This window comes from Mobula hypostoma, chromosome 3, assembly GCF_963921235.1.
Source record: "Mobula hypostoma chromosome 3, sMobHyp1.1, whole genome shotgun sequence".
Classification (NCBI taxonomy): Eukaryota; Metazoa; Chordata; class Chondrichthyes; order Myliobatiformes; family Myliobatidae; genus Mobula; species Mobula hypostoma.
Genome location: NC_086099.1, coordinates 218064088 through 218092018, shown reverse-complemented (window position 1 = coordinate 218092018; position 27931 = coordinate 218064088). Strand labels below are relative to the sequence as shown.

General features: G+C 40.6%; 1 protein-coding gene across 7 annotated transcripts in view; it reads left to right on the top strand.

Annotated features, from left to right (window-relative positions):
* obscnb (obscurin, cytoskeletal calmodulin and titin-interacting RhoGEF b) overlaps positions 1-27931 on the top strand; it is a 487178-nt gene that overhangs the window by 379777 nt on the left and 79470 nt on the right. For all 7 annotated transcript variants that reach the window (XM_063044498.1, XM_063044500.1, XM_063044497.1 and 4 more), the window contains 7 exons: positions 1026-1304; positions 3858-3933; positions 4278-4405; positions 7868-8065; positions 9723-9770; positions 15808-15906; positions 16189-16407. In XM_063044498.1, the coding sequence (XP_062900568.1) occupies positions 1026-1304; positions 3858-3933; positions 4278-4405; positions 7868-8065; positions 9723-9770; positions 15808-15906; positions 16189-16407 (1047 nt within the window). The remainder of the gene's footprint in view (positions 1-1025; positions 1305-3857; positions 3934-4277; positions 4406-7867; positions 8066-9722; positions 9771-15807; positions 15907-16188; positions 16408-27931) is intronic.

The window sequence follows — 27931 nt, the reverse complement described above, 5'->3', positions numbered from 1 at the left end:
TATTAACTATGAGGAGAGGTTGGACAGATTATTTTCTGTAAATTTTCAAAGGCTGAAAGGCCAACCTAATCGAAGTACCTAAAATCATGAAAGGCATAGATAGGGTCAGAATCTTTGTTCCAGGCTGGAAATGTGAAGTAATGGAAGGATTAGGTATAATGTGAGAAGGAGAAAGTTTAAAGATTTATGATGCAAGTCTTTTACAGAGGCTGGTAGGTACTTTGAAAATGTTGCCGGGGAAGTGGTGGTGGAAGCAGATGTGATGGCAATGTTTGAGAAGGAAACAGACAAATGAACAAGCTGGGAATAGAAGGATGCTGACTAAATGCAGGCAAATGCAATTTGTTTAATTTGGCATCATGGTCAGCACAGACAATGATCTGAAGGGACTGTTCCCAAGTTGTGTTGTCCTATATCCTATGTTCTAAAAGGATATAAGTTGGCCATGTGTTCTCACATTCAATAAGATCGTGGCTGATCTGGGTTTCAAGTCCACCTTCCCACCTTTTCTCTATAGTCTCCAATTCATTAGTTCTAAAAATTAGTCATACACATCTTGTTAAGTCAGAGATCTTTAAAGACTTACAACTCCCAGTTTCAAATTGTCCTTCTAGTGGAAGCAGACTCCCAGGATCTAATTTGTCTATTCTTTTTAGAATCATGATGAGATTCTATATAAGATTGGCCTTGTATTCTTCCAAACACCAGTGACTATAGATTGATTTGACTCAATCTATCACTGTAAACCAGGGGTTTCCAACCTAATGTCCTCAGACCCCTTGGTTAATGGTAGGGGTCCATGGCATAAAAAGAGGTTGGAAACCCCTGCTTTAAATGAAAAGTTTGGAAATAAATGCAAAAAGGAAACCCATAGAAATATCAAAGGATTAGGTTTAAATGAATGTTTAAAATTCTATAATCATCAATTTTTTTCAATAAACTGTCAGCTCTAGTGCCTTTCCAGAAAAGTGTATTCGTAATGTTAATGCATTATTTATTTTTCTGCTTCCCTCTGCCACCTGAAGCACCCCATGTTGTATCTGAGCTCCAGAACCAGGATGTTCAGGAAGGCTACCCTGTTAGTTTTGATTGCATGATAACTGGATATCCACCTCCCGTCGTACAATGGTTTAAGGACGGAAAGCTGATTGAGGAGAATGACCACTACATGATCAATGAAGATCAAGATGGGTGTCACCAACTCATCTTAACATCTGTAATTCTGAGAGATATGGGAGTGTATCGATGTGTGGCAGAAAACTACATTGGAGTTGCGTCAACAAAGGCTGAACTAAGAGTCGATGGTAAGTGTGAAGACAACAGAGTAATAAATTGAATGTAAATGATATAAGCTAAATAAAAATATAACATTCCCTTTGGAAACTTCAAGAATATATTTCTAAAACTTTGACAACATTTTAATTTTCTGGAACTTACTTGTCTTAATTATTTACATTTGGGCCATTATCCCCATAGTTTAACCGAGGCATGTTAATAGAAATACTCATATTTATGCCATTGCGTGAACCAATTTCAAATTGACCATTCAAAACCTTAATGGTTATTGTGATTTCACTGACACAGAATAACTATTTTAAACATAACAAGACAATGCTAAAATGTATTCTATGAAAGCTTATATGTTATCAGGAAAATTAAAGTAATTAGTTAGCTAACAAAATGCAGAAAGCAGGAGTAAAATAATAATGACTGGTGGTTTCTGTTGATAAATCCATTTGCCGTCCCTTCTCAACCACCAGTTATCAATATTTAGTAAGAACAGGAATAGCACTACGCACAAATAGTCCATATTAGGCAGACTTCCCTCTGCTCTTTGCTGTGGGAGGTACACCCTATATGCAGCCCTAATCCAACTGGGGAAACCATTCCCTCAGGCATACTCATTGTTACCAACTGGTGGGACATGCTATCTCTCAAAAACTATGCAAATAGTGCTTCATGCCCTCTATTTTTCACACTTTCTTATGGTCACTAACAAGACCTGTGTGTATTGGTCCTTCTACACATTCCTTTCTTATACTGCCACCAGTATCACTGAAGTTTCCATTTTTCTGACTGGACTCGCTGAGGGAGAGAGCAGAGCGCACTTGGCAGTAATGGCTTGAGCTAAATCAAACATAGGAAAGGTCAAAGACTGTGGAATTCACTATTTCCACAAAATCACACTTGAGATGGTGCAATTTTGTATTTAGTTATTTCTTAGCTCTTCAAACCCTGAATATTGCTACCTTTTTATTGGGCTTATTTTAAGAAGGTTCTTTTTTTTTTTCCTCTTGTGCAGGTTTGAAAATAATTTAGCAGTATAGTCAAAATCTAGAACCAGAATCAGATACGAATACCTTTGTCTTGTAACATGTGAAATTTGTTATTCTGTGGCAGTCATACAGTGCAAAGCATTAGAATTAGTATAAAATATAAAATAAATATATTGCGCAAACAAAAGCAACAACAAGGCAAACAACAGGAATTCTGCAGATGCTGGAAATTCAAGCTATTCAAGAAATCTCTTACTAACTCTTCCTTCAGTTAGTCCTGACGAAGGGTCTCGGCCTGAAACGTCGACTGTACCTCTTCCTAGAGATGCTGCCTGGCCTGCTGCGTTCACCAGCAACTTTGATGTGTGTTGCAACAACAAGGTGTTGTTCCTGGGTTCATGGACCTTTCAGAAATCTGATGGCAGAGGGGAAGAAGCTATGTCTAAATCATTGAGTGTAGACCTTCAGGCTCCTATACCTCCTAGATAGTGTAGGTTTTTAGTGATGGATGCCATCTTGTGATATTGACTCTTGAAAATGTCATAAGTAGTGTGTCCTTGATGAAGCTTTCTGAGTCTACATCTCTTTGCAGCCTCTTGCAATCCTGTGCGTTGCAGCCTGTATACCAGATTGTAATGCAACCAGTCAGAATGCTCTCCACCATACATCCATAAAAGTTTGCAAGAGTCTTTGGTAACAGATCAAACCTCCTCAAACTCCTAAATGAAGTAGAGGTACTGGCATGCCTTCTTCAAGATACAAATTCTAGCATAAGTTTGAGTTGTAAAGGATTTTTTTTTACTCTCAGGCTTTTGTGAATCTTTATCGCAAATGACTGCTTAGTATATTCCTTATATTCAACTCATAGTCGTACTTTATTGATCCCGGGGGAAATTGGTTAAAGATTATAGAAATCAGGCAGGAATGTGAAGATGAGGCCTAGAATTAGATAACCTCTCAGTATCATCTTTTGGGGATTTTACTCTTCTACAAATTAATTGTAGAATTAATTTTGCTATTGCTAATGCTAAATTAAGTTTTGCCATTGATGAAGCATTCAGTCGCATAAACATTTAATGTAGAAATGCAGAGCCTATGTATTTCCTTAAATACAGTGAAACCCTTAAAATCTCAATGATAAAATCTATAAAGTACCCAGGACATCTTCAATGAACGATGTCTCAGAAAGGCAGCATCCGTTATTAAGGACCTCCAGCACCCAGGGTATGCCCTTTTCTCACCATTACAATTAAGTAAGAGGTACAGAAGTCTGAAGGCACACATTCAGCGATTCAGGAACAGCTTCTTCCCCTCTGCCATCCGATTCCTAAATGGGCTTTGAACTCATGAACACTACATCACTTTTTTTAATATATATTATTTCTGTTTGTGCACATTTTTTAATCTATTCAATATACGTACACTGTAATTGATTTACTTATTTTTTTCTATATTATGTATTGCATTAAACTGCTGCTAAGTTAATAAATTTCATGACACGTGCCAGTGATAATAAAGCTGATTCTGATGTTGCCTTTTTAATAGGTTTTTAATTTAAATGGTTTTAATTCTGTATTTCAGTTTCTAGCTCAGACTACGACACAGCAGAAGCCACTGAGACATCTTCTTATGTCAGTGCCCAAGCTTCCCTCACACGGTGAGCATGCTATAACTTTTGCATCCAATGAACTCAAAGGTCATAATCAAATATTAGTTCGGTACAGCATTGTGAGGTGAATGGGCTGCTCCGGTGCTATATTATTTTATGTTCTGCGTTCCAGAAATTATAGTCATAGTCATACTTTATTGATCCCGGGGGAAATTGTAGATGTATGTAAGTTTGTAAATCCTTTCGTTGGTGTATTTTAAAAACCTTTTCAAAGTTGCAACTTTTTCCACAGGTGGGAATATATTTCTCTCCCTTTCTATGGCATAGCCTAATATAATAGGTTCAGTTCCTTGAAAAGAAATTGTATTAACTTATTCATTTCTTTATATCAGTGAGCAGAACTTAGAAGGTATGGAATCACAGGCTGAAGAAGAACAGCTGCCTCAGATTGTAGAAGAGCTGCACGATACCTTTGTTACTGTTGGAGCTCCAATAATAAAATTGCAAATTAAAGTTAAAGGTATTAAAAACGATCACCAATTAATTTTTTGAGATCTTCAGTGTATGTTGGAATCAGAATATAGATGTGTGTAGGTTTTCTCTCAGCTTGTGAATAAACTGTCTAAAAACAATGATGTTGAATGTTCTCCATGGAGATGAGAAATGCATTGACATGAATTTTATTCTCTGACAGCAGTAATAGGAAAAATGTTAGAATTAACTGGTAATAATGTGGTAATAAAGAGACTTAAAAGAATAATAATGGCATTGGGCAAAAACAAAGTGGATTTGTAAAAGGGAAATCATATTTGACAAACCAATTTTTTCTGGTTGTAGCTAGCAGAATAGGGTAAGGGTGAACTCATTGACATATATTTAGATTTTCAGAATAAAATTATTGAGAGTAATATACAGGCTTGGATGAGATTTGGGCAGAAAGCACAGAAGGAATAAATAGATCATTTTTTCAGGTTGAGATTCAGTGATTAGTGGAATGCTGGTACTGCAGACCCAGATTTTCATCATCTATGTAGAAATATACTTATGATAAAGGGACAGCTGCACATTTATTAGATGGCAGGAGATTAAGCAGACTGAACCTAACTCTCTTGAATGAGAAAAATTAGAAGTGATTTCACTGCATCATAGAAAATTTTAAAAGGTGATTGACAATTCTTCCCTTGACTGCAGTGTCTTGAACCAGGTTATAGATAGCCATCCATTGGTCTGGTCGACCATGGATGTTGCATTCTAGATGTCAAAGTCTTGTCACGAACCCCATGATGGGAATAAAGAACCGGCAGAAATAGAAAACACTTTGGAATATTTATTAGTAGCTACGCAATACAGTAATATAAATGTAGATAAATCAAACAGGTTAGCAATGATTTTATATATAGATATATATCAGTGAGTGTGGAAAGATATGTATGAAAAACCAAGCTTCTTTAAGTCTAGGGGTAAAAAGATACAGTCTTACAATGATGAGTGAAGTTCAGTTCAGTTCATGGTATTGAGTTGAGTAGTGATGGAGAGAGAGAGGGAGAGATTTGAGTCTTCAGGTGACCTGACGCCGTCGATCTTCTTGTTGTCCTTCGCAATCCTTTAAAAGTCACCGACTGTGACTTTAGCAAAGGGGACCAGTTTTCTGTAGTGGAGCTATACCCCAGGCCAGGGTGGACACATGGACAACGCCCCACCGGTCAACCCTTTTCTTCTTTCCACTACAAGAGTGATGGATCGATCTGCCTGATTGATCCTCCAAAACCCACTTTTTCTGCGGGCACAACAATGCTCTTTCAGTGTCCAGAACGTGTCTGAGGTCTGTATCATCTGACCTCCTATTTTATCTTCCCGTGCTGAGCATCAACTGGCATTCAAATAATCCCTCCTTCCTCTCTCTGTGAAAGAAATGCAAGCAGGCAAAAGTCCTTGAAGAACTATCAACAACCTGCTGAAAATCATAACATCGAGTGTCCATTAAATAACGCGGCCTTCGGTCACCATAGCAACTTTCGAGCTGCTCGGTGCTGTCTCCAACTCCAACTCAGTAGAAGTCCAAAGTTACTTCCAGTGCCTTAAAGTGACAGTCCAACCGTTAGTCTTCATCTCTTTCTCTCTTTTACAAACAAGCTGGTGTTAAATAACTCTCTTTGTCTCTTTCAAAACAACAGTTCATAGGGGTACTTCAGGATCCCATCACCGTCTATAAGCAAGCCAGGACAGTATGATATGAAGAGCAAGCTGTTGCCCATGCAACAGGCTGTCCCTCTCCATGAAGTAGATGAATCCAAACAAATGGCAGAAACCGATACAATTTGGCACCAGCAGCAGTCAGTATTGACTGGCATCATAACCTTAGGGACTCCAGCTCTGGATTTTTTCCTTTAGGTTTATTCCCAAAGCCTTCCCCATGAGTCGCAGACAGCGGAGGTTTGAAATCAAAATTTTCCTTCTCCTGGATGAGCTGGCAACCATGGTAAAAGAGAACCATTTGTTCGGCGTGGCTGGTTTTAAGGTGCCAGTAACCTGCCTTTGCTTCTTCTCCAGTCAGTAGAAATGGTTCTGCCGGACTTGGTGACTAAGCCACTTGTGAAGGCCAGGAGATGGACTTGGTTGTCAGAGGCTATTTGAGAAACATGGCATTGGGAGCGTTTAATAGGTAGTGTGAGCTTATCCCCACTACCGCCTCCCCATAGCTATGACAAGCTTGAAGAACAAGCTTACAGTTCCAAAATGGAGGGGGAGGGTCAGCCATTCAGGACAAAGATCATACAGTCATAGGGTCATACAAAAGTACAGCATAGAAACAGGCCCTTTGGCCCATCTAGTCCTTGCTGAATCATTTAAACTGCCTGCAGCCATTGATCTACTCTGGGTGAGATCTTTTCACAGTCTTTAGAATTCCCTGTCCAAGAACACTGTGAATGCTCAGTCATCAGGTAAATTCAAGAAATCAATAAATGTGTAAGGAATAAGAAAATGTGCAGAAAAGTGACACCGAGGTAAAAGATCAGTCATGATCTTATTGAATTACAGAACAATATGAGCTTCTAAATGATCTATATCTTCATCTTTTCTATTAATGGTATCCTCGAAATTGTGGAATTAGTTGTCAGGCTTAAGATTAGTGTCTGACTCGTAGTCAAGCATTTGGAGAATTGTGAGCAGTTTTGAGCCCCCTATCTAAGATATACCCTGGGAATGAAAGGGTTAATATACGTGGACCATTTGGCTCTGGGACTGTACTTGCTGGAGTTTAGAATAATTAGGGGTTTCTTATTGAAACCTACTGAATATTGAAAGGCCCAGATAGAGTGGACGTGCGGAGGATGTTTCTAATTGTGAGAGAGTCTAGGACCAGGGAGCATAGCCTCTGATTAAAGAAATACCTCCTTATCCGTTATAAAGGGATGCCCTTCTATTCTGAGGGTGGTGAATCTGTGGAATAGATTGCCACAGACAGCTGTGGAGGTCAAGTTGTTGGGTATTTTTTAAAGCAGAGGTTGCTGTGTTATTTATTAGTAATGACATCAAAGGTTAAGGAGAGAAGGCAGGAGAATAGGTTTGAGAGAGAAAGTAAATCAGGTCTGATCGACTAGTTGAGCAGACTCAGTGGGCTGAATGGCTTACTTCTGTTCCTGTGTCTTCTGGTCTGTTCAGTGTCTTATTCAAATCAAGACATCTCCAGCAGTGTAGCTCACAATATTACACTTTGTATATCCACAACTGAAATTTCATATGAGAAGATTGGCCTGAGGAGGATCAGTCAAAAACTATATTATTCATAAAAGGGATTAATCAAAATGAGTATATAAGAAAAATGTTTACTTACATGTATATGTCTATGTAAGGTATTGGATAGAATGGTTTCTGTCTAAAAGTAGACCAAAAGAAGTGGTACATCTTGAATGGGTTAATTATTCTTATATTTGTCCCTTTTTAAAATGATTTTCTTTAATACAATATCACTCTTCAATAGGTTATCCAGTCCCTCGTGTATATTGGTTTAAAGATGGAATACCTCTGCATGCTACAGATGGAATTCTGATGACTGATGATAAAGGAGATCATTCCCTAGAAATTCTCAATGTTACAAAAGAAGCTGGCGGTGAATATGCAGCATACATCAGCAATTCATCAGGCTCGGCCTATACTTCTGCTGTGGTGCATGTTCAAAGTAAGCAGAATACTTGTATTTCCAGTCCTTTGTCATTGGTGAGATATGGAGGGGTACCGTTTACAACCTGCCTTCACTGGCAGCTCAAAGATTGGGCACACAGGAGACATAAGGCTGCAGAAAGTGGAATCTGGAGCAACACACAATATGCTGGAAGAGCTCAGCAGTCACGCAGCATCTGTTGGTGGAAAGGAATTGTGGACACTTTGGTAACGTAGGGTTGAACCCAAGGGGTCAACAATTCCTTTCCTACAGCAGATTGTTGCTTCGAATCAAAGATTCCACCCACTCTGAACATTCTCCCTTTTTCCCTCTCCCATCGATACAAAAGCCTGTACCACCAGGCCCAACGACAGCTTCTATTCCACTATTATCAGAATCTTTAATGGACCTCTTGTACAACAAGATGGATTCTTGGCCTCACAATCTACCTCATTAACATCTTGCACGTTATTGTTTACCTGCATTGCACTTTTTCTGCAGCTGTTACACTTTATTTGGCATTGTTATTGTTTTACCTTATTCTAGCTTAATGCACAATGTAATGATTTGATCTGTATAAAGAATATGCAAGATAAACTTTTCACTATATCTTGGTATGTGTGACAATAATAAATCAATACAAAAAAAAACTAAATATTAGGCACATTTGCTCCCACCAACATTTAAAATTGAGTTTGCTTTGAAATACAAGTTAAGACCATAGACCATAAGACAAAGGAGCAGAAGTTGGCCATTCGGCCCATCGAGTCTGCTCCGCCATTTTATCATGAGCTGATCCATTCTCCTATTTAGTCCCACTCCCCCGCCTTCTCACCATAACCCTTGATGCCCTGGCTACTCAGATACCTATCAATCTCTGCCTTAAATACACCCAATGACTTGGCCTCCACTGCTGCCCGTGGCAACAAATTCCATAGATTCACCACCCTCTGAGTAAAAAAAATTTCTTCGCATTTCTGTTCTGAATGGGCGCCCTTCAATCCTTAAGTCATGCCCTCTCATACTAGACTCCCCCATCATGGGAAACAACTTTGCCACATCCACTCTGTCCATGCCATGGTAAATATCATAAATATTAGTAACTCCTGCTCAATCTCCTGCCATCTGGTAAGAGATACAGAAACATCTTAGCCAAACAGTAAGACTAAAAAACAGCTTCTTCCTGAGGAATGTTGTGTAGCTGAATAATTCTACTTCCCAGGCTTGCCAATGGCCTTTGAGTGTTGTGAACTATCAAGTAAATACGGGATTTTTTTTAATTAAGTGGTACCGCTTGTATTATAAATATCTGCTTTGCACAGACTGGAGTAGCAGCACAATCTCCTTGTTTCGAGCAATGACAATAAAGTTCTATTCTATTCTAAATGCCTGCAATGGACTGCTTCAATCTTACCAAAAAAAAAACGAGTGTCTCTGACAACAGGGAAAATTATGTCTGGAATATACACAGTAAAAACTCAATAACAAATCCAGCTACTTCATTCTTACTGTGAATCCTGTTGATATTAAGCCTTCCAGAAATCCATTGAAACTGAGCATTCAGATTGAAGTTTGTTTGCTTGACTATAGTGCTTTGCATGAGCATTCCTGCTTCATGCAAGACAGATATCCACAGAAACGTGGCTGAACTATATGTACTTAAATTATGTTTCAGGTCCAGACGAAGAGATCAGTAAATGTGAGCCAGAAGAAAAGTCAACAGGTAAAATGGAAATTGACTGAACCTTACCATAACCCAAGGAAAGAAATTTAAAGGAGATTTTAGAGCTAAGTTTTGTACACAGACATTATTGTTTGAAGTTTGAAAGCACTGCCAAAGGAGATGGTAGAATCAGATACTACATTTACAAGCTGATTAGACAGCCATTTATGTAGTTTATGCTAGAAGATACAGTCCTAAAACAAACAAATGAGATTTAGTGTTGATGGGTGGAATGGACTTGGAGGGTCCATTTTGGTGCCATACAATTCTATGACTCGATAACAACTTAACAGTTCTATTGACCCTTTAACAAAGCAGATACAATATTTAAAATATGGCAGACAAAATGGCTAAAAGTTAATTCAGAGTTATGTATTACGTATGAAAAGTTTAAAGCAGGGGTGTCAAACTCACTTTAGGTCATGGGCCGGATTGGGCAAAATGCGACGACTTGCGGGCCGGATCAGTTGTGCATGAGTGCGTGCTCCCACAGCTTTTGTTGCCTTCGTTTTTTCAACCTGCTCTCATGTGTGTCAGTCTCTGCTATAACTACAAAGTGTTTCACTTTACGAATTTTGTTTCTTATGAATAAGATTGCCTAGCAAGCATTATTTTTATGATTGGTATTAACTTACAGTCCTAGACTACAAGAAAGTTGTGATGAGAGAGAGAGAAAATGATGCCATTTTGGCTAAGATTGTTTTGGGAGCCACACCTTTTCCATTAATAAACCATTTGATATCAAACATTAGCAGACACAAATGTTGACCCAATGAAACAAATTGTAAATGTGGGCTACACAACTGAACCTAATTTTTATTAGCCTGCTTCCAGCAATCAAACTCAGAGAGTGAACACAGTTAGCCTCTAATTTTATTGAAGTGATCACATTTACAATAATAGAATAGTCAGAAAATGAATGAATCACAATATTATGACACTCAATATTTCATAATGCATTTTGCTTGCATGTCACAGTGCATCAAACAGTGTCACTCATTTTTCACTTGCTGCTTCCAGACACCTGACAACTCTTGGCTTTAACCAGCCTGTCAACATCAGGGACCAGTTTCCGGGCAGTAGTAATTTTTATAACGTCATTTACATGTCTGTGTGTCAGCTGTGAGCGCAGTTTAGATTTGTTAATGTTCATTATGGAGAACACCTGCTCACAGAGATGTGTTGTCCTGAACATGCAAAGGATCTTTGAGGCAAAGTCTATCATCTTGGGGTACATCGGTCCCAGGTATTGATAGAATGAGTCCAGACCCACAGTCTCAAATTTATATTTCAAAGCCGAGTTACACTGAATTTCAATTAGCTCCATTTGGAGTTCCTCCGGCACATCTGATGCTGCGTTGATGGCAAACGGCAAGCAAAATAGTGAGAATTCCTTCTCGAGCTGAGTGAAGACTTGGAAATGATTCTGAAACTCACTTTTCAACCGTGATATTTTGTCCTTGTACCTGTCCATGTTGTCATTATTCCCATGAGCGACGCACACAGACTGCAGAGGGAAATGAGCTGGGTTGCACCGGGACAGTTGCACCTCCCACAGGCCTAATTTAATTTGAAAGGCATGAATGCTGTCGTAGTATTCCGTAACAAGTTTGTTGTGGCCTTGCATGTTAACATTAGGCACATTTCAGTGCTCTGTTATATCCACCAAAAATGCAAGATCATCAAGCCAGTCTGGGCCATCCAGCTCTGCCACTGGCTTCCCTTTCTCGTTCATGAATTGTCCAATTTCCACACGTAATTGAAAAAAACATTTGAGCACAACCCCTCTGCTCAACCAGCGGACTTCAGTGTGGTAGGGTAGGCCGTGTCCAATATTACTTTTGGACAAAAGAGTGTCAAATTGCCGATGGTTGAGTCCCTTGGCTCTAATAAAATTAACCGTTTTGATTACTACATCTATGACATTGTCTATTTTCAGGCTCCTGCTACATAATGGCTCTTGGTGTATAATACAATGAAAATTCCAGAATTCCTGCTCTGGATTCTCTGTGTGAACTTTCTCTCTGAGTTTCGCAACAACACCTGCTTTTTCCCCGACCACGGACGGTGCGCCATCTGTTGCCACACTGACATCGTGACTCCAGTCAACCGCCAGTCTGTCCAAGGCCTCGACGAGGCTGGAGAAAACGTCATTCGCCGTTGTGGTGTTTGTCATGGGCACCATCTTCACAAACTCCTCGGTGATGGTCAAAGATGCATCAACACCACGAATAAATATTCCCAATTGAGCTACAGCAGTCACGTCGGTGCTCTCATCAATTGCAATAGAGAAGGCAATAAACGACTTCACTTTGTCTTTTAGTTGATTGTTCAAATCTCCTGCAAGGTCCCCGATTCTCTCTGCCACAGTATTTCTTGACAACCTGATATTACCAAAAGCCTGTCTCTTCTCATGGCACACCAGCTCAGCCGCTGTCAGCATGCATGCTTTGCTGAATTCCCCCTCTGAGTATGGCTTTGACGCAGCGGCTATTTTGTTGGCAATAATATAGCTGGCCTTGACAACTCCATCATGAGTCTCTCCACTTTTGGTGGACACTGATAGCTGTTTTTTCAGAGGTGCTTTAAGCTTGTTTACCTTTTGCATTCTGGGTCATCCTGCGTACTTGTCGTATTTTTCTCCATGTGGCGTCTCATAGTGTCATTTGATATTGTACTCTTTTGCCACAGCCACTTGTTGCGAGCATATCAGACACACAGGTTTGCCGTTGACCTCACAGAAGGAAAAAACGATCTTTCCAATTATCGTTGAATATCCGACCTTCGATGTCAACTTTTCTTGGAAAGCATTTTGAACCGCAGCAGTCTCAACACAACAGTCTCAGTCTTGCTCCAGGTGGTACTTACCTGAGTACTCTGTGTGTTTATACTGTGTCTGATGGCGTAAGTGGGGCCCTAGTGGTCTTCAGTGCAGGGTGGTAGGTGCTTATGCACAGCGGGTAGTTAACTGCCGCCTATTGTTTTCTAAGAGAGTGGTGAATCTGTGGAATTCTCTGCCACAGGAAACAGTTGAGGCCAGTTCATTGGCTATATTTAAGAGGGAGTTAGATATGGCCCTTGTGGCTACGGGGGTCAGGGGGTATGGAGGGAAGGCTGGGGCGGGGTTCTGAGTTGGATGATCAGCCATGATCATAATAAATGGCGGTGCAGGCTCGAAGGGCCGAATGGCCTACTCCTGCACCTATTTTCTATGTTTCTAAGTACACACAACAAGCTGCCGGCACAGCAGGCGACACAGACAGCGGTGGGAGAGAGAGTGGCTGCCGTACAGATACATAATAAATGGTCGTGAATATACTTTTTTCCCCTCCAAATCATCCCGCGGGCCGGTAGTTTGACACCCCTGGTTTAAAGCAATACCATATTGTTTATAACTCTATTTAATAGAGATTTTAAAACAGTAAAGAAACTTGTGAACATTCTCATATAAGTTACCTCTCCTTCCTACTCTGTTTTCCACGTTTGAATTTCAAATTTATCTACATTTTAATGTAGAATGTTATTTAAAACAATGCTAAGGTACACCTCTGAAAAAGGCATTTATAAACATAAAATTACAACAAAATATCACTATGAAAGTTGAGCATGAACAAGATATTGTTTTATGTTCGTAGGTAACCGAAAGTAAAGGTTGTGCAGTTGAATGGGTGATGGAGGGTCAGGGGATGGTTTCAAGTTCATGAATCATTAGGCTCTCATCCAGAATGGGTTGGACCTGTACAAGAAGGATGGGTGCCAATATCACTGCAGGATGATTTCCTAGTTCCACTCAGGAGTGTTTAAACTTGAGTGGGGTGATTAGACTGATGGACTAAAGTTTGTTTATTTCAATGTCAGGTTTTGAGTAAAGCAGATGAACTTGTGCCTGGATTTGTACATGGCGTTATGATATTGTGGCTAATATGGAAACTTAATCGAGAGAAGGGGCAAGACTGGACTCTTTCAATGTTTGAAGTTGTGGATTGTAAAGAAGATTGTCAAAGCATGCAAGAGAATATAGACCAGTTAAGAAAGTGGACTGAGAAATGGCAAACAAGTGTGATGTGCTGTACTTTGGGAGGTCAAATTTAAGGGCAAAGTACACAGTAAATAGAACCTTAGGAGCACTGAAATACAGTGGGATCTTACCATGCAAGTGCCATGGCTCCCTGAAAGTGGTAGATAGGGTGGGAAAGAAGACAACAGCATGCTTACCTTCATTGGTTGGGGGGTTGAATATAAAAATTCAGAGGTCATGTCACAACTATATAAAACCTGTTAGGCCACATTTGGTCACCCCATCATAGGAAGGATGTGGATGTTTTAGAGAGGGTGTAAAAGAGATCAGCAGAATATTGTCTGGATAAAAGACTATTGGCTATGAGAATAATGAGGAGAGGTTGACAAATGTATATTTCATTCTCTGGAGAGTTAGATAAGTAGATAAGATTGGTTTAATTTGGCATCATGGTCAACAGAGACAGTGTGGGCTGAAAAGGTTCTGTTAACCTATGATGAGAAAAACAAGGGCTGCTGCAGGTTAGACAACAGAGCTTTGTTGATGGAAGGTCTTGTCTAATGTTTTTTTAAAAGAATAAAATATATTGATGAGGGCACTGTGCTTGGTATCTACATGGGACCTTTCAGGTCTCACATGTGAAGCTAATCCCAGTGGTTTGAAGCTATGGTATCCAAGGTATTGGCAAATTGTATCCAAAGTTGTCTTTGTAATAGGAAACTGGGAACAATGATAGAAGATTGCTTTGGTGATTAGAAACCTGTGACCTGTGGCTTTCCACAGGGATTCGGGTTGTGTTCCTCTCTGTTTGTTATTTATTAATAAGTAATAATGATATTTGTTAATCATTTGAATGTTAATGCATAAAGTATGATTAGTAAGTTTGCAGATGACACAAAAATTGATATTGTTGACAGTGAAGAGGATAGTCTTTGTTTACAGAATAATCTTGATCAGTAATTTAGTATAGATCAATAAGATCAGTGATGCAGGGTTTTGACCTGAAATGTTTGATTCACTGGGTTCCTGAGTCTAGCAGATAGCTTGTTGGGTAAATTTCTGTTGGAGTTTTATATTTTGGAGTTGCAATAAATGGTCTTAATTGGCCAAAATATTTTAATGTTCTTTTTGTTTTCTTAATGAAATCAATAATGAATATATTTGTAGCACACATAAAATGCTGGAGGAACTCAGCAAGCCAGGCAGCATCTATGGAGAAGAGTACAGTCGATGCTTCTGGCCGAGACCCTTCAGCAGGACAGGGTCTTGACCCGAAAAGTTGATTGTATTCTTTTCCATAGACGCTGCCTGGACTACTGAGTTCCTCCAGCATTGTTGTGTGTTTTGCTTGGATTTCTAGCATTTGCAGATTTTCTCTTGTTTATGAATATTAGTTTTTGGTTCATGACAACAAGGAATTCTTGATTACATTTAGAAACTAGCACCAGATTCCTTTCTGATTGCTCTTCCTTTGCTGTGATAGAGGTGAGATTACATTTGAAATGTTTGCACAATTTTGGTCTGCCTACATGAAGACGCATAGAAGGAGTGCATAGAATCAACAGAATGATTTCTTGGACTGGAGGCATTGTCCTATGAGGAGCAAACAAGCAGACTGGGCTCATTCTCTAGGGTTTTTAAAGAATGAGGGGTGATCCCAAAAACCATTTGCACCACTTCTTGGCTATGGTAGCATTGGTCACAGTCTCAAAATGAAGGCCTGGCTTTTCAGGAGAGCAGAAATTTCTTCACCCACGTGCTAGTTCATCCACTGAAGTCTATAGAAAAGCTGTAACTGAGTATATTCAAGATGGAGATGAAATGTTTGTTTATTAAGGAAATTAAGGGATATTTGGTCTTTGCAGGAAGGTCATAGTCATAGTTGAGTTTATTTATATATAACAATATGACAGTGGGGTAACACTCTATGTCAATATCTTATTGAATAAGCAGCTGAGAGGGACCATATGGCTTATTCCTATTCCTATTTCTTACTTCCTTACGTTCTTCTGTACCCAGAAAAAACAGAGAAGCTGATTCCACCAAGGTTTCTGGAGCGCTTCACAAGTAGGAGTGTAAAAAAAGGAGCAAGTATTACATTAACTGTCAAGGTGGAAGGTATGTTGTGTATATAATGTGTTTTTTGAAAAATTGCATAATGTCAGTAATACGTGTTACCAATAATTCATGCCAAAGACATTGTATTCTCAAATATACTGCCACGGTAAGGTCCCTAGACTCACAAGATGAAGAGGATTAATATTTACTCCTAATCATTCTTATACATCTCCTGTGCACTGATATATCCTGTGGTTTTCATAATAATTTTGCAAGGCTCTCTTTTGAAATTTGTCAGAAGTATTTTATGTGTTTAGATCACCAATGGCATATTTTTTGCAGGATCTCCAACACCTGATGTAACATGGCTCAAAGAAGAGTCAGTGGGAGATGTCATTTGGATTAAACAGAATACACCAGGTTATACCTTGGCTAGCTCAAATATGCAGCACAGTTTGATCCTGCTGGATGTTGGGAAGGAGTACTCTGGATCCTATACTTGCATTGCTACAAACAAAGCTGGCCAATCCATCTGTTCTGCTCACTTGAATGTTGTGGATGGTAAGTCATACTTACTGAAAATTTTGTCATATGACCATAAGAAATAGGAACAGAATTAGGCCATTTTGGCCCATCATGACAGATTTATTATTGCTCTCAACCCCATTCTCCTGCCTTCTCCTTGGAACCTTTGACACTCAGACTAATAAATATATTCAGTGACTTGGCCTCCACAGCTGTCTATGGCAATGAATTCTACAGATTCACTACCCTCTGGCTAAATAAATTCCTCCTAATTTCTGTTCTAAATGGATTTCCCTCTATTCTGAGGCTGTGTCCTCTGGTCCTAGATTCACCCTCTATAGGAAACACCCTCTCCACATTCATTCTGTCTAGGCCTTTCAATATTTGACAGGCTTCAGTGAGGTCCCGTCTCATTCTTCTAAACTTCATTGAGTACAGGCTCAGAGCCATCAAACACTCCTCATATGTTAACCCTTTCATTCTCAGAATCATTCTCATGAACTTCCTCTGGACCCTCATGAATGGCAGCACATCTTTTCTGAGATAAGGGGCCAAAACTGCTCGCGATACTCCGTGTGGTCTGACCAAAGCCTTATAAAGTCCTTGCTTCTGTATTTTAGTCCTCTCAAAATGAATGCTAACATTCCATTTGCCTTCCTTACCACTGACACAACCTGCAAGTTAACCTTCAAGTTCAATGTTAATTATCATTCAACCCTACATGAATACAGCCAGTCAAAATAGCGTTTCTCTGGGGCCAGGGTGCAAACCATACACAGCACAAGGCACATATTGTACATATAAGATAGCAAGTAAACATACAGTCATGCAAAAAATATGTAAGACCATAAGACATAGGAGCAGAATTAGGCTATTCAGCCCATCAAGTCTGCTCTGCCATTCCATCATGGTTGATTCCAGATCCCACTCAACCCATACACCTGCCTAGATGCACGGACTTGGCCTCCACCGCAGTCTGTGGCAGAGCATTCCACAGATTTACTATTCTCTGGTTAAAAAAATTCCTGCTTATCTTTGTTCTAAAGCTTCGTCCCTCAATTTTGAGGCTGTGCCCTCCAGTTCTGGATACCCCCACCATAAGAAATATCCTCTCCACATCCACCCTATCTAGTCCTTTCAACATTCGGTAGGTTTCAATGAGATCCTCCTGCATTCTTCTAAATTCTAGTGAGTACAGGCCTAAAGCTGCCAAATGCTCTTCATATGTTAACCCTTTCATTCCTGGAATCATCCTCATGAGCCATCTCTGGAGTCTCTCCAATGACATCACATCCTTTCTGAGATGTGGGGCCCAGAACTGTTGACAATACTCCAAGTGTGGCCTGACTCGAGTCTTATAAAGGCTCAGCATGATCTCCTTGCTTTTATATTCTATTTCCCTTGAAATAAATGCCAACATTGCATTTCCCTTCTATACCACAGATTCAACCTGTAAATTAACCTTCTGGGAGTCTTGCACGAGGACTTCTAGGTCCCTCTGCACCTCTGATGTTTCAACCTTTAGATAATAGTCCGTAGTATTCCATCTGCCACTTTTTTGCTCATTTTTCCAATTTGTTTTAAGTCCTGCTGCAATCCTCAGCACTACCTACCCCCCCCCCACCTATCTTCGGATCATCTGAAAACTTTGCCACAAAGCCATCAATTCCATTATCTAAATCATTGACAAACCATGTGAAAAGGAGCAGTGGACCAGAAAAGATCCCCTTTTATTCCCACTCACTGCCTCCTGGCTGTCTGCCATTCAGCTATCCATGCCAGTATGTTCCCTCTGTGTGCGTGTGTGTGTATCTAAATTCCTGTAAATTGACGTTACTATCAGCAAGAAAAAGCTGTTCTCGGCAGTCCACAGACAAATGCGCACACACAGTCCAGCTTGTCATTCCACTGATTGAACACTGGAGGACAGCACCAACAGCAGAGGCCATTCTCCCACAACTGAGCATGGACACTGTGCTATGCCGCCTCTGGCGTCTCCTCTCCTGGACTGCAGCAACAGGCAAATCTGCAGCTTGAATCCTGTACAAGGACTCCCAATTCCCTTCACACCTCTGAATTTTGAATCTTTTCCCCTTTCAAAAATAGTCTGCTCCATTATTCCTTCAACCAAAGTGCATCACCGTACACTTCCCCCTACACTGTATTCCATCTACCACGATTTTGCCCATTCTCCTAATCTGTCTAAGTCTTCCTGCAGATTCTCTACTTCCTCAGCACCATCTGCCCCTCCACCTATCTTCGTATTGTCTGCAAACTTGGCCACAAAGCTATCAGTTCTGTCATCCAAATCATTGACATATAACACAAAAAGAAGCTGTTCCAACACCAATCCTTGTAGAACACCACCAGTCACCAGCAGCCAATCAGAAAAGACCCCCTTTATTCCCACTTTCTGCCTCCTGCCAGTCAGCCAGTCTTCTATACATGCTAGTACTCTTTCTGTAATACCATGGGCTCTTATCTCATTAACCAGCCTCATGTGCAGCACCTTGTCAAAGGCCTACTTAAAATCCAACATTCTCTAACTTTCCTTTGTCTATCTTGCCTGTTATTTCTTCAAAGAGTATAAGACCATAATACATAAGAGTAGAATTAGGTTATTTGGCCTTTCAAGTCTTTGATAACCTTTGACGCAATGTCCAATCAAGAACCTATCAAGCCCTGCCTTAAATACACCCAATGACCTGACCTCCACAGCTGCCTGTGATAATAAATTCCACAACTTCTTCACCCTCTAGTTAAAGAAATTTCTCCACATCTCTGTTTTAAATGGCTGCCCCTCTATCCTGAGGCTGTCCTAGACTCCCCCATCATGGGAAACATCCTTTCCACATCTACACTGTCTAGGCTTTCAATATTCAAAAGGTTTCAATGAGATCCCCCCCTCATCCTTCTAAAATCCAGCAATTACAGACCCAGAGCCATTAAACATTCCACATATGGTAACCCTTTCATAACTGAAATCATCCTTGTAAACCTCCTCTGAACCTTCTCCAATGCCAGTACGTTTTCTTGGAAAAGGAGCATCGAACTGTTCACAGTACTCAAGATGAGACCTCCCCAGTGCCTTATAAAGCCTCAGCATCACAACCCTTCTCTTATATTTCTAGACTTCTTGAAATGAATGCTAAAATTGTATTTGCCTTCCTCACCACCGACTCTACGCGCAGGTTAACCTTCAGGGTGTTCTGCACAAGGACTCCCAAGTCCCTTTGCATCTCAGATTTTTGGATTTTCTCCCCATTTAGAAGGTAGTCTGCACATTTATTTCTTCTACCAAAGTGCATGGTCATGCATTTTCCAACATTGTATTTAATTTGCCACATTCTTGCCCATTCTCCTAATTTGTCTAAGTCCTTCTGCAGCCTACCTGTTTCCTCAACACTACCTGCCCCTCCACCAATCTTGGATCATCTGAAAACTTGTCAATAAAGCCATCTATTCCATCATCAAAATCGTTGATATACAGCATAAAAAGTGCAGTCCCAACACCGACCCCTGTGCAACGCCATTAGTCACTGGCAGCCAACCAGAAAAGGATCCTGCCTCCTACCAATCAACCATTCCTTTAATACCATAGGCACTTAACTTGGTAAGCAGCCTCATGTGTGGCACCTTGTCCAGGGCCTTCTGTAAGTCCAAATATATAGCATCCACTGCATCCCCTTTTTCTTTCCTACTTGTAATCTCCTCAAAGAATTTCAACAGGTTCATCAGGCAAGATTTATCCTTAAGGAAACCATGCTAACTTTGTACTACTTTGTCCTGTGTCTCCATAACCTCATCCTTAACAACTGACTCCAACACCTTCTCAACTACTGAGGTAACTGTTCTATAATTGCCTTTCTGTTGCTTTTAAGAAAGGAGGGAGAGTGGAGTGACATTTGCAATTTCCAGTTTTGGGGAACCATGCCAGAGTCCAATGATTTTTGAACGATCATTATTAATGTCCGCACAATCTCAACCACTACCTTTTTCAGAACCCTTGGATGCAGTTCGTCTGGTCCAGGTGACTTATGTACCCTTAGGTCTTTCAGCTTTTTGAACACTTTCTCCATTGTAATAGTAAACAGATAGTAAACCTCTTCCCTCACACCCAAATAAAGTCAATTCAATTCAATTCAATTCAGTTCACCTTTCAACATCTGGCACAGTGCTAGTGACTTTCACAATGAAGACTGATGCAAGATACTCATTTAGTTCAACTGCCATCTCCTTGTCCCCCGTTATTATTTCTCTGTTCTGTATCCACTCTCTTCTCTCATTTTTTATATACTTCAGAAAGATTTTACTATCCACTTTGATATTGTTTGCTAGCTTGCTTTTATCTCCTAATAATTCTTTTAGTTGCTCTCTGTAGGTTTTTAAAAGCTTCCCAATCCTGTCTTACCACTAATTTTTGTGTTGTTGTATGCTCTGTCTTTTGCTTTTACATGAGTTTTGACTTCCTTTGTCAGCCACTGTTGTATTATATTTCTTTGTTTTTGCAATACATCTATCTTGCACCTTCCTCATTTTTCTCAGAAACTCGTGCCATTGATGCTATGCTGTCATACCTTCCAGCAGCTCCTTCCATTTTACTTTGGCCAACTCCTCTCTCATACCACTCTAATTTCCTTTACTCTACTGAAATATTGCTATGTCAGACTTTCCTTTCTTCTTCTCAAATTTCAAATTGAACTCAATTGTACTGTGATCACTGCCTCCTAAGGACTCTTTTACCTAAAGCTCTCTAATCGCCCCCACCCAATCCAATATAGCTGATCCTCTATTCGGCTCAACAACAAACTGCTCTAAAAAGCCATCTCATAGGCATTCAACAAATTCACTCTCTTGAGATCCATTTCCAACCTGATTTCCCCAATCGACCTGCATTTTGAAATCTCCCATGACGATCATAACATTGCCCTTTTGACACACCTTTTCTATTTCCCATTGTAATTTCTTTGGGAGGCCTGTGTAACCCTCAGGTTCTGTCGGCTGTGTAAGTCTAGGCAACAACTTCTGGCCCCACCAAACGTGTGAGATTGAGGTGCAAAACCACCTGTTTGTGTGGATGCTGCATGATGTGTTAGACCATAAGACCATAAGACAAAGGAGCAGAAGTAGGCCATTCGCCCCATCGAGTCTGCTCCGCCATTTTATCATGAGCTGATCCATTCTCCTATTTAGTCCCACTCCCCCGCCTTCTCACCATAACCTTTGATGCCCTGGCTACTCGGATACCTATCAATCTCTGCCTTAAATACACCCAATGACTTGGCCTCCACTGCTGCCCAAATTCCATAGATTCACCACCCTCTGACTAAAAAAATGTCTTCGCATTTCTGTTCTGAAAGGGCGCCCTTCAATCCTTAAGTCATGCCCTCTCATACTAGACTCCCCCATCATGGGAAACAACTTTGCCACATCCACTCTGTCCATGCCTATTAACATTCGAAATGTTTCTATGAGACCTCCCCTCATTCTTCTAAACTCCAAGGAATACAGTCCAAGAGCGGACAAACGTTCCTCATATGTTAACCCTCTCATTCCAGGAATCCCTGTTACAAATCAATAGCATGAAATAACAGTACACCATATGTAATTAAACAATTTAGCTTTATAATTCTTAATTTGACTAAAGGGTGAGTAAAGTAAAACAAAAAGAAAAGGGCCCATTTTAATGAAACAGTCTAATGCACGCAAGTTGGAGCTCATGGTTTCCCTTCCGCTGGTCCTCCATCGATTCCCCCGGGCTTCATTGACTCCCAGCCCCACTCCAAGTCCACTCCTTTCTGGTGTCTATGACCTCTCCTTTCAGGCGTCTTCTCTCCCCATCTTCTGCTGAACAAAAGACCCAGATCACCTTGGTCTCAGGCACACAAGAAAAAAAACACAGCTGGGCAGCACACATTCCAAACCCCCCGTAATCTCGAGCCATAACCCAAACACTGCTGCTACAGAAAAACCATTACATTAGCAATGAAACCTTTCCCAGGGTGTTACACCTGTACATAACTGCCATCAGGGTCCTTTTACCCTTGCTGTTTCTTAACTCAGCCCACAAGGATTCAACAACTTCCGATCCCATGTCACATCTTTCTATGATTTGATGCCATTCTTTACCAGTAGAGCCACACCAGCCCCTTTGCCTATTTTCCTATCCCTCTGATACAACGTGTAACCTTGGACATTCTGCTCCCAACTGCAAACCACGGTTCAGTAATGGCCACGCCATCATACCTGACAATCTGTAATAGTGCAACAAGATCATCCATCTTATTTCTTATACTCTGTGCATTGAGATATGACACTTTGAATACTGTACTTGCCACCCTTTTTGATTCTGCATCCCTAATGCACTGATGCTCACTCTGCTGGTGCAAATTTTGTCCTATCATCTGCCTCCCCTTCCTGACAGTCTGACTGCATCCTATCTTTGCTTTTTTTTTATACCATCTGTCCAATCCTCAATCTCTTCACTCTGGTTCCCCCCCCTCAAAATTAGTTTAAACCCTCTCCAACAGTTGTAACAAACTTGCCTGCGAGAATGTTGGTCCCTCTCGGGCTTAGGGGCAACCAGTCACTTTTGAACTGGTCATACCTCCCCCAGAAGAGACCCCAACGATCCAAGCACCTGAAACCTTGCCCCCTGCACCAGCTTCTCAGCCAGACATTAATCTGCCAAATCATCTTGTTTGTACCCTCATTGGTGCAAGGCACAGGCAGTAATCCAGAAATTACTACCCTGGAGATCCTGCTTCTCAGCTTTCTATCTTGTTGTTGTGGCCTTCTCCTGCCACTGATTAAGCCCCTAGAATGAGCCTGAAGGCCCACAAAGCTCTCCTTTTAAACAAGCATCGCTGTCCTGTGAGAAACCTCATTGCTGTGCCCTGTTCCTAACATTGATTGGACCACTGGAATGAACAGATTTCCAAGTGTTTTGTCAGCCAAGATTTCTAAAAAAAAAATAAAAATAAAATTTCCTTTTAAAGAAGTTGTGCTGACTTTGGCCTATTTTATCCTGTGCCTCCAAGTACCCCAAAACCTCATCCTTAATGGACTCCAACATCTTCCAAACCACTGGAATCAGGTTAACTAGCCTATAACAACACACACAACTCTGGAAGAACTCAGCAGGTCAGGCAGCATCCATGGAAATGAACAAGTGAAATTTCAGGTTGAGACCCTTCTTCAGAACTGTAAAGAAAGGGGGAAGATGCCAGAATAAAGAGCTGGGGGGTGGGGAGGGGCATATCTAGAAGGTGATAGGTGAAGCCAGGTAGGTAGGAAAATTAGAGGGCTGGAGAGGAAGAAATCTGATAGGAGAGGAGAGTGGACAGCAGAGGAGGTAATAGGCAGATGAGAAGAGGGAAGAGGCAAGAGTGGGTAATCGAAAAGGGGGAGGGGGGATTTTTTTTCCAGAAGGAGAAATCAATATTCATACCATTAGGTTGGAGATAACACAGATGGAATATAAGTTATTGTTCCTCCACCCTGAGGGTAGCCTCATCGTAGCACAGGAGGAGGCCATGGACCAACATGTTGGAGCAGGAATGGGGATCATAATCAAAACGTTTGGCCACTAGAAAGTTCCGCTTTTGGCAGATGGAGCAGAGGTGCTCAATGGAGCAGTCCCCCAATTTACAACAGATCTCACCAATGTAGAGGAGGCTGCAGCAGACACAATAGATGACTCCAGCAGATTCGCAGGTGAGGAGTTGCCTCACTTGTTAGGGCTGTTTGGAGCCTATTATTTCTTTTCTTGTACTTTCCTCCCTTCTTAAAGAGTAGAGTGCTATTTACAATTTTCCAGGACTCTAGAATCATTCCAGAATCTAGTGATTCTTTAAAGATCTTGGAAGATCATTACTAATGCCTCCATAATCCCTTCAGCTACCTCTTTCAGAATCCTGGGGTATCCCAAGCACCTTCTCCTTAGCAATTGCATTCACTTCCACCCCTTGACACTCTTGAATTTCTGGCATACTGCCTCATGTTCCACAATGAAGACTTAACACAGTATACTTATTAAGAATCTCCATCATTTCTTTGTTTGCCCTTTGCCATGTAAATCTCTGATGTCCTTTTCCAGCGGTCTGATATCCACTTTCACCTCTCTTTTACTCTCTTTTGCATCTTCTGATCCCATGTTGCCCCTTGCTAAGGAATTGATTTAATTTTTTGCCAACAAGGCCATCCCACTCTCTTTGCCTACCTGGCTATCTTTTCAATACATTGTGTATATTTGGATGTTAAGCACCCAACTATGATCTTCTTTCAGCCATGGTGTCCACAACGTTATACCTGCCAATCCCTTAAGTGCATAAGATGTAGGAGCAGAATTAGACCATTTGGATTTGCTTCAACATGTCTTCATGGCTGATTTATTATCCTTTTCAACCCCATTCTCCTGCCCGCTCCCTGTAGCTAACTGTACCACAAGATAAGCTACCTCATTTCATGTACTGTGTGCGTTCAAATGTAACACATTCAGTCCTGTTTTCATCACCTTTTTTTTGATTTTTGCCCCCTCGTTATGCATCAACTCATCCCACTAACTGCAGTTTTTCCCTATTATTTGCCTGTCCTTCCACACAGGTCTGAGATTCCTGCTCCTGTGTTGATGAGAGTGGGGGCTGCAGGAAGAATGAGCAACCTAACTGTGGCAGGGAGCCATTCAAGAGAGGGGAGAGAAAGAAATGTAGTGGTAATTGGGGATAGTATAGTCAGAGGAATAGACAGAGTTCTCTGTCGCAAGGATAGAGCGTCCCGAAGGCTGTGTTGCCTGCCTGGTACCTGGGTTTGGGACATCTTATCTGACCTGCTGAGGGTTTTTCAGTGGAAGGGGAAAGATCCAGTTATCATGGTCCATGTGGATACCAACAACATAGGTTGAACAAGGAAAGAGGTTCTGCTGAGGGAATTTGAGCAGCTAGGGACTAAATTAAAAAGCAGAACAAAAAAGGTGGTAATCTCCAGATTACTACCTGAGCCACGTTCAAATTGGCATTGGGTCAAGAAGATTAGAGAGTTAAATGCGTGGCTCAAGAATTGGTGTGGGAGAGGTGGGTTTGAATTAATGGGAAATTGGCACCGGTTTTGGGGAGGGAGGGAGCTGTACCAATGGGATGGGCTGCACCTGAACCATGATGGGACCTGGATCCTAGCGAATCGCATAACTAGAGCTATGGATAGGGCTTTAAACTAAATAGTAGGGGGGTGGGTTCAACAGATTGGAGAAGTATGGATAAGGTAAAAAAAAAAGTGTGGATGAAAATAAAAATAAAAGATAAAGAGAAAAGTAAGAGTGGAGTAAAGAAAAATCAAGTGCAAAAGAGAAAAAGATTACAAGGTTTTAAAAACACCATGAGTGTAAGGGCACTTTATTTGAATGCCTGTAGTATTCGAAACAAGGTCAGTGAACTTGTGGCACAGATCAATACAAAGGGGTATGATTTAGTGGCCATTACAGAAATGTGATTGCAGGGTGGAGAGAATTGGGAATTAAATATCCAAGGATATCAGGTAATACAGAGGGATAGGCAGGAAGATAAAGGAGGTAGGGTAGCACTCTTAATTAAAGATGAGATCAGGGTAATAGTGAGAGACGATATAAGATCTAAGGAGCAAAATGTTGAATCCATCTGGGTAAAAATTCGGAATAGTAAAGAAAAAAAAAATCACTGGTGGGAGTTGTCTATCAGCAATAAACAGAGAAATATCGGAGGCATGTAAGAATGGAAAAGCAGTTATTGTGAGGGACTTTAACTTGCACATAGATTGGATGTATCCGTTTGGTCGAGGCAGTCTTGAGGAGGACTTCATTGAATGCATCCATGATGGCTTTCTGGAACAGCATGTTACTGAACCTACAAGGGAACATGCTATCTTAGATCTGGTTCTGTGCAATGAGACAGGTAAAATGAGTGATCTTGTAGTTAGGGATCCTCTTGGAAAGAGTGATCACAGTATGACTGAGTTTCTCATACAAATGGATGGTGCACTAATTCAATCTAAAACCAGTGTATTATGCCTAAACAATAGAGACTATAATGGGATGAGGGAGAATTTGGCTAGTGTAGATTGGGAACACAAGGGTATATGGTGGGAAGTTTAAGGAATAGTGGAAGACTTTCAAAGAGATTTTTTTTTTTGTAATTTATTTTTTATTGAAGTTCATCATCAAACAAACATTTCCATAAGGTATATTTCAGATATTGTACATATATATCATTTAATCATATTTGCCACAAATCTCCACATAATATTTATCTGAGGTATACACCTATAGAAAAGAGAAGAAAGAAAGAACAAGCAAAAGGAGAAAACTATGTACAAGTAGGGAGTGATTTTTTTTTATAACATATTCATTGATTTGTGAGAATAAAATCAGGCCTATGAGGTGTTATGTAGTTGAGCCATTTTTCCCAGTATGAATCAAATTGTTCCAACTTATGATTAACAGATGCTGTTAACTTCTTCATTTTGTAAATGTCCAAGGTGTTCAACAGAAGTATTTTCTAGTTAAAAGCAAGGACAGTAAGGGTGGAGAGAGCCAGCCTTGGATAACTAAGGAAGTAAAAGAAGCCATCAAACTAAAAGCTCATGTGTACAAAGTTGCCAAGTGTAGTGGAAGATTGGGAAAACTTTAAAATGCAACCAAGAAACACTAAGCGAGTGATAAAGAAAGGGAAAATAGATCATGAAAATAAACAAGCACAAAGAATAAAAATGGATTTATTATATAATTATATAAAGCGGAAAAGGGTGGCTAATGTGAATGTAGGTCCCTTGGAGGATGAGAAGGGGAAATTGATGTGAGGAAATGGCAGAGACATTGAGTGACTATTTTGTATCAGTCTTCACGGTGGAGGACACGTCTAAAATGCCAAAGAGATATGTTATAGATGTGGTACAACAGCTATCACTGAAGAGGTAGTGCTGAGCAAACTTGTGGGCCTGAAGATAGACAAGTCCCCTGGTCCTGATGGAATGCATCCCAGGGAATGGAAAAAAAAATGGCAGAAGTTATAGTGGAGCCTTTAGCGATAATTTATCAAAATTCATTGGACTCTGGGGAGGTCCTAACAGATTGGAAGATGGCGAATGTTATGCCACTGTTCAAAAAAGGATGTAGGCAAAAGGCAGGTAAATATAAGCCAGTTAGTTTAACATCTATAGTTGGGAAAATGCTTGAAACTATTATTAAAGAAGAAATAGCGAGGCATCTCGAAAGAAACGGACCCGTGAGGCAGATGCAGCATGGATTCAGCAAAGGCAGGTCCTGTTTGACAAACTTACTGGAGTTCTTTGAGGATATAACGAGCACAGTGGATAGAGGGGAGCAGATGGACATTATTTACTTGGATTCCAGAAGGCACTTGATAAGGTGCCACATAAAAGACTTATCTATAAGATGAGGATGCATAGAGTTGGGGGTGATGCATTAGCATGGATAGAGAATTGATTAACTAATAGAAAGCAGAGATCTGGGATACATGGGTATCATTCTGGTTGGCAATCAGTGGTAAGCGGTGTGCCACGGGGTCGGTGC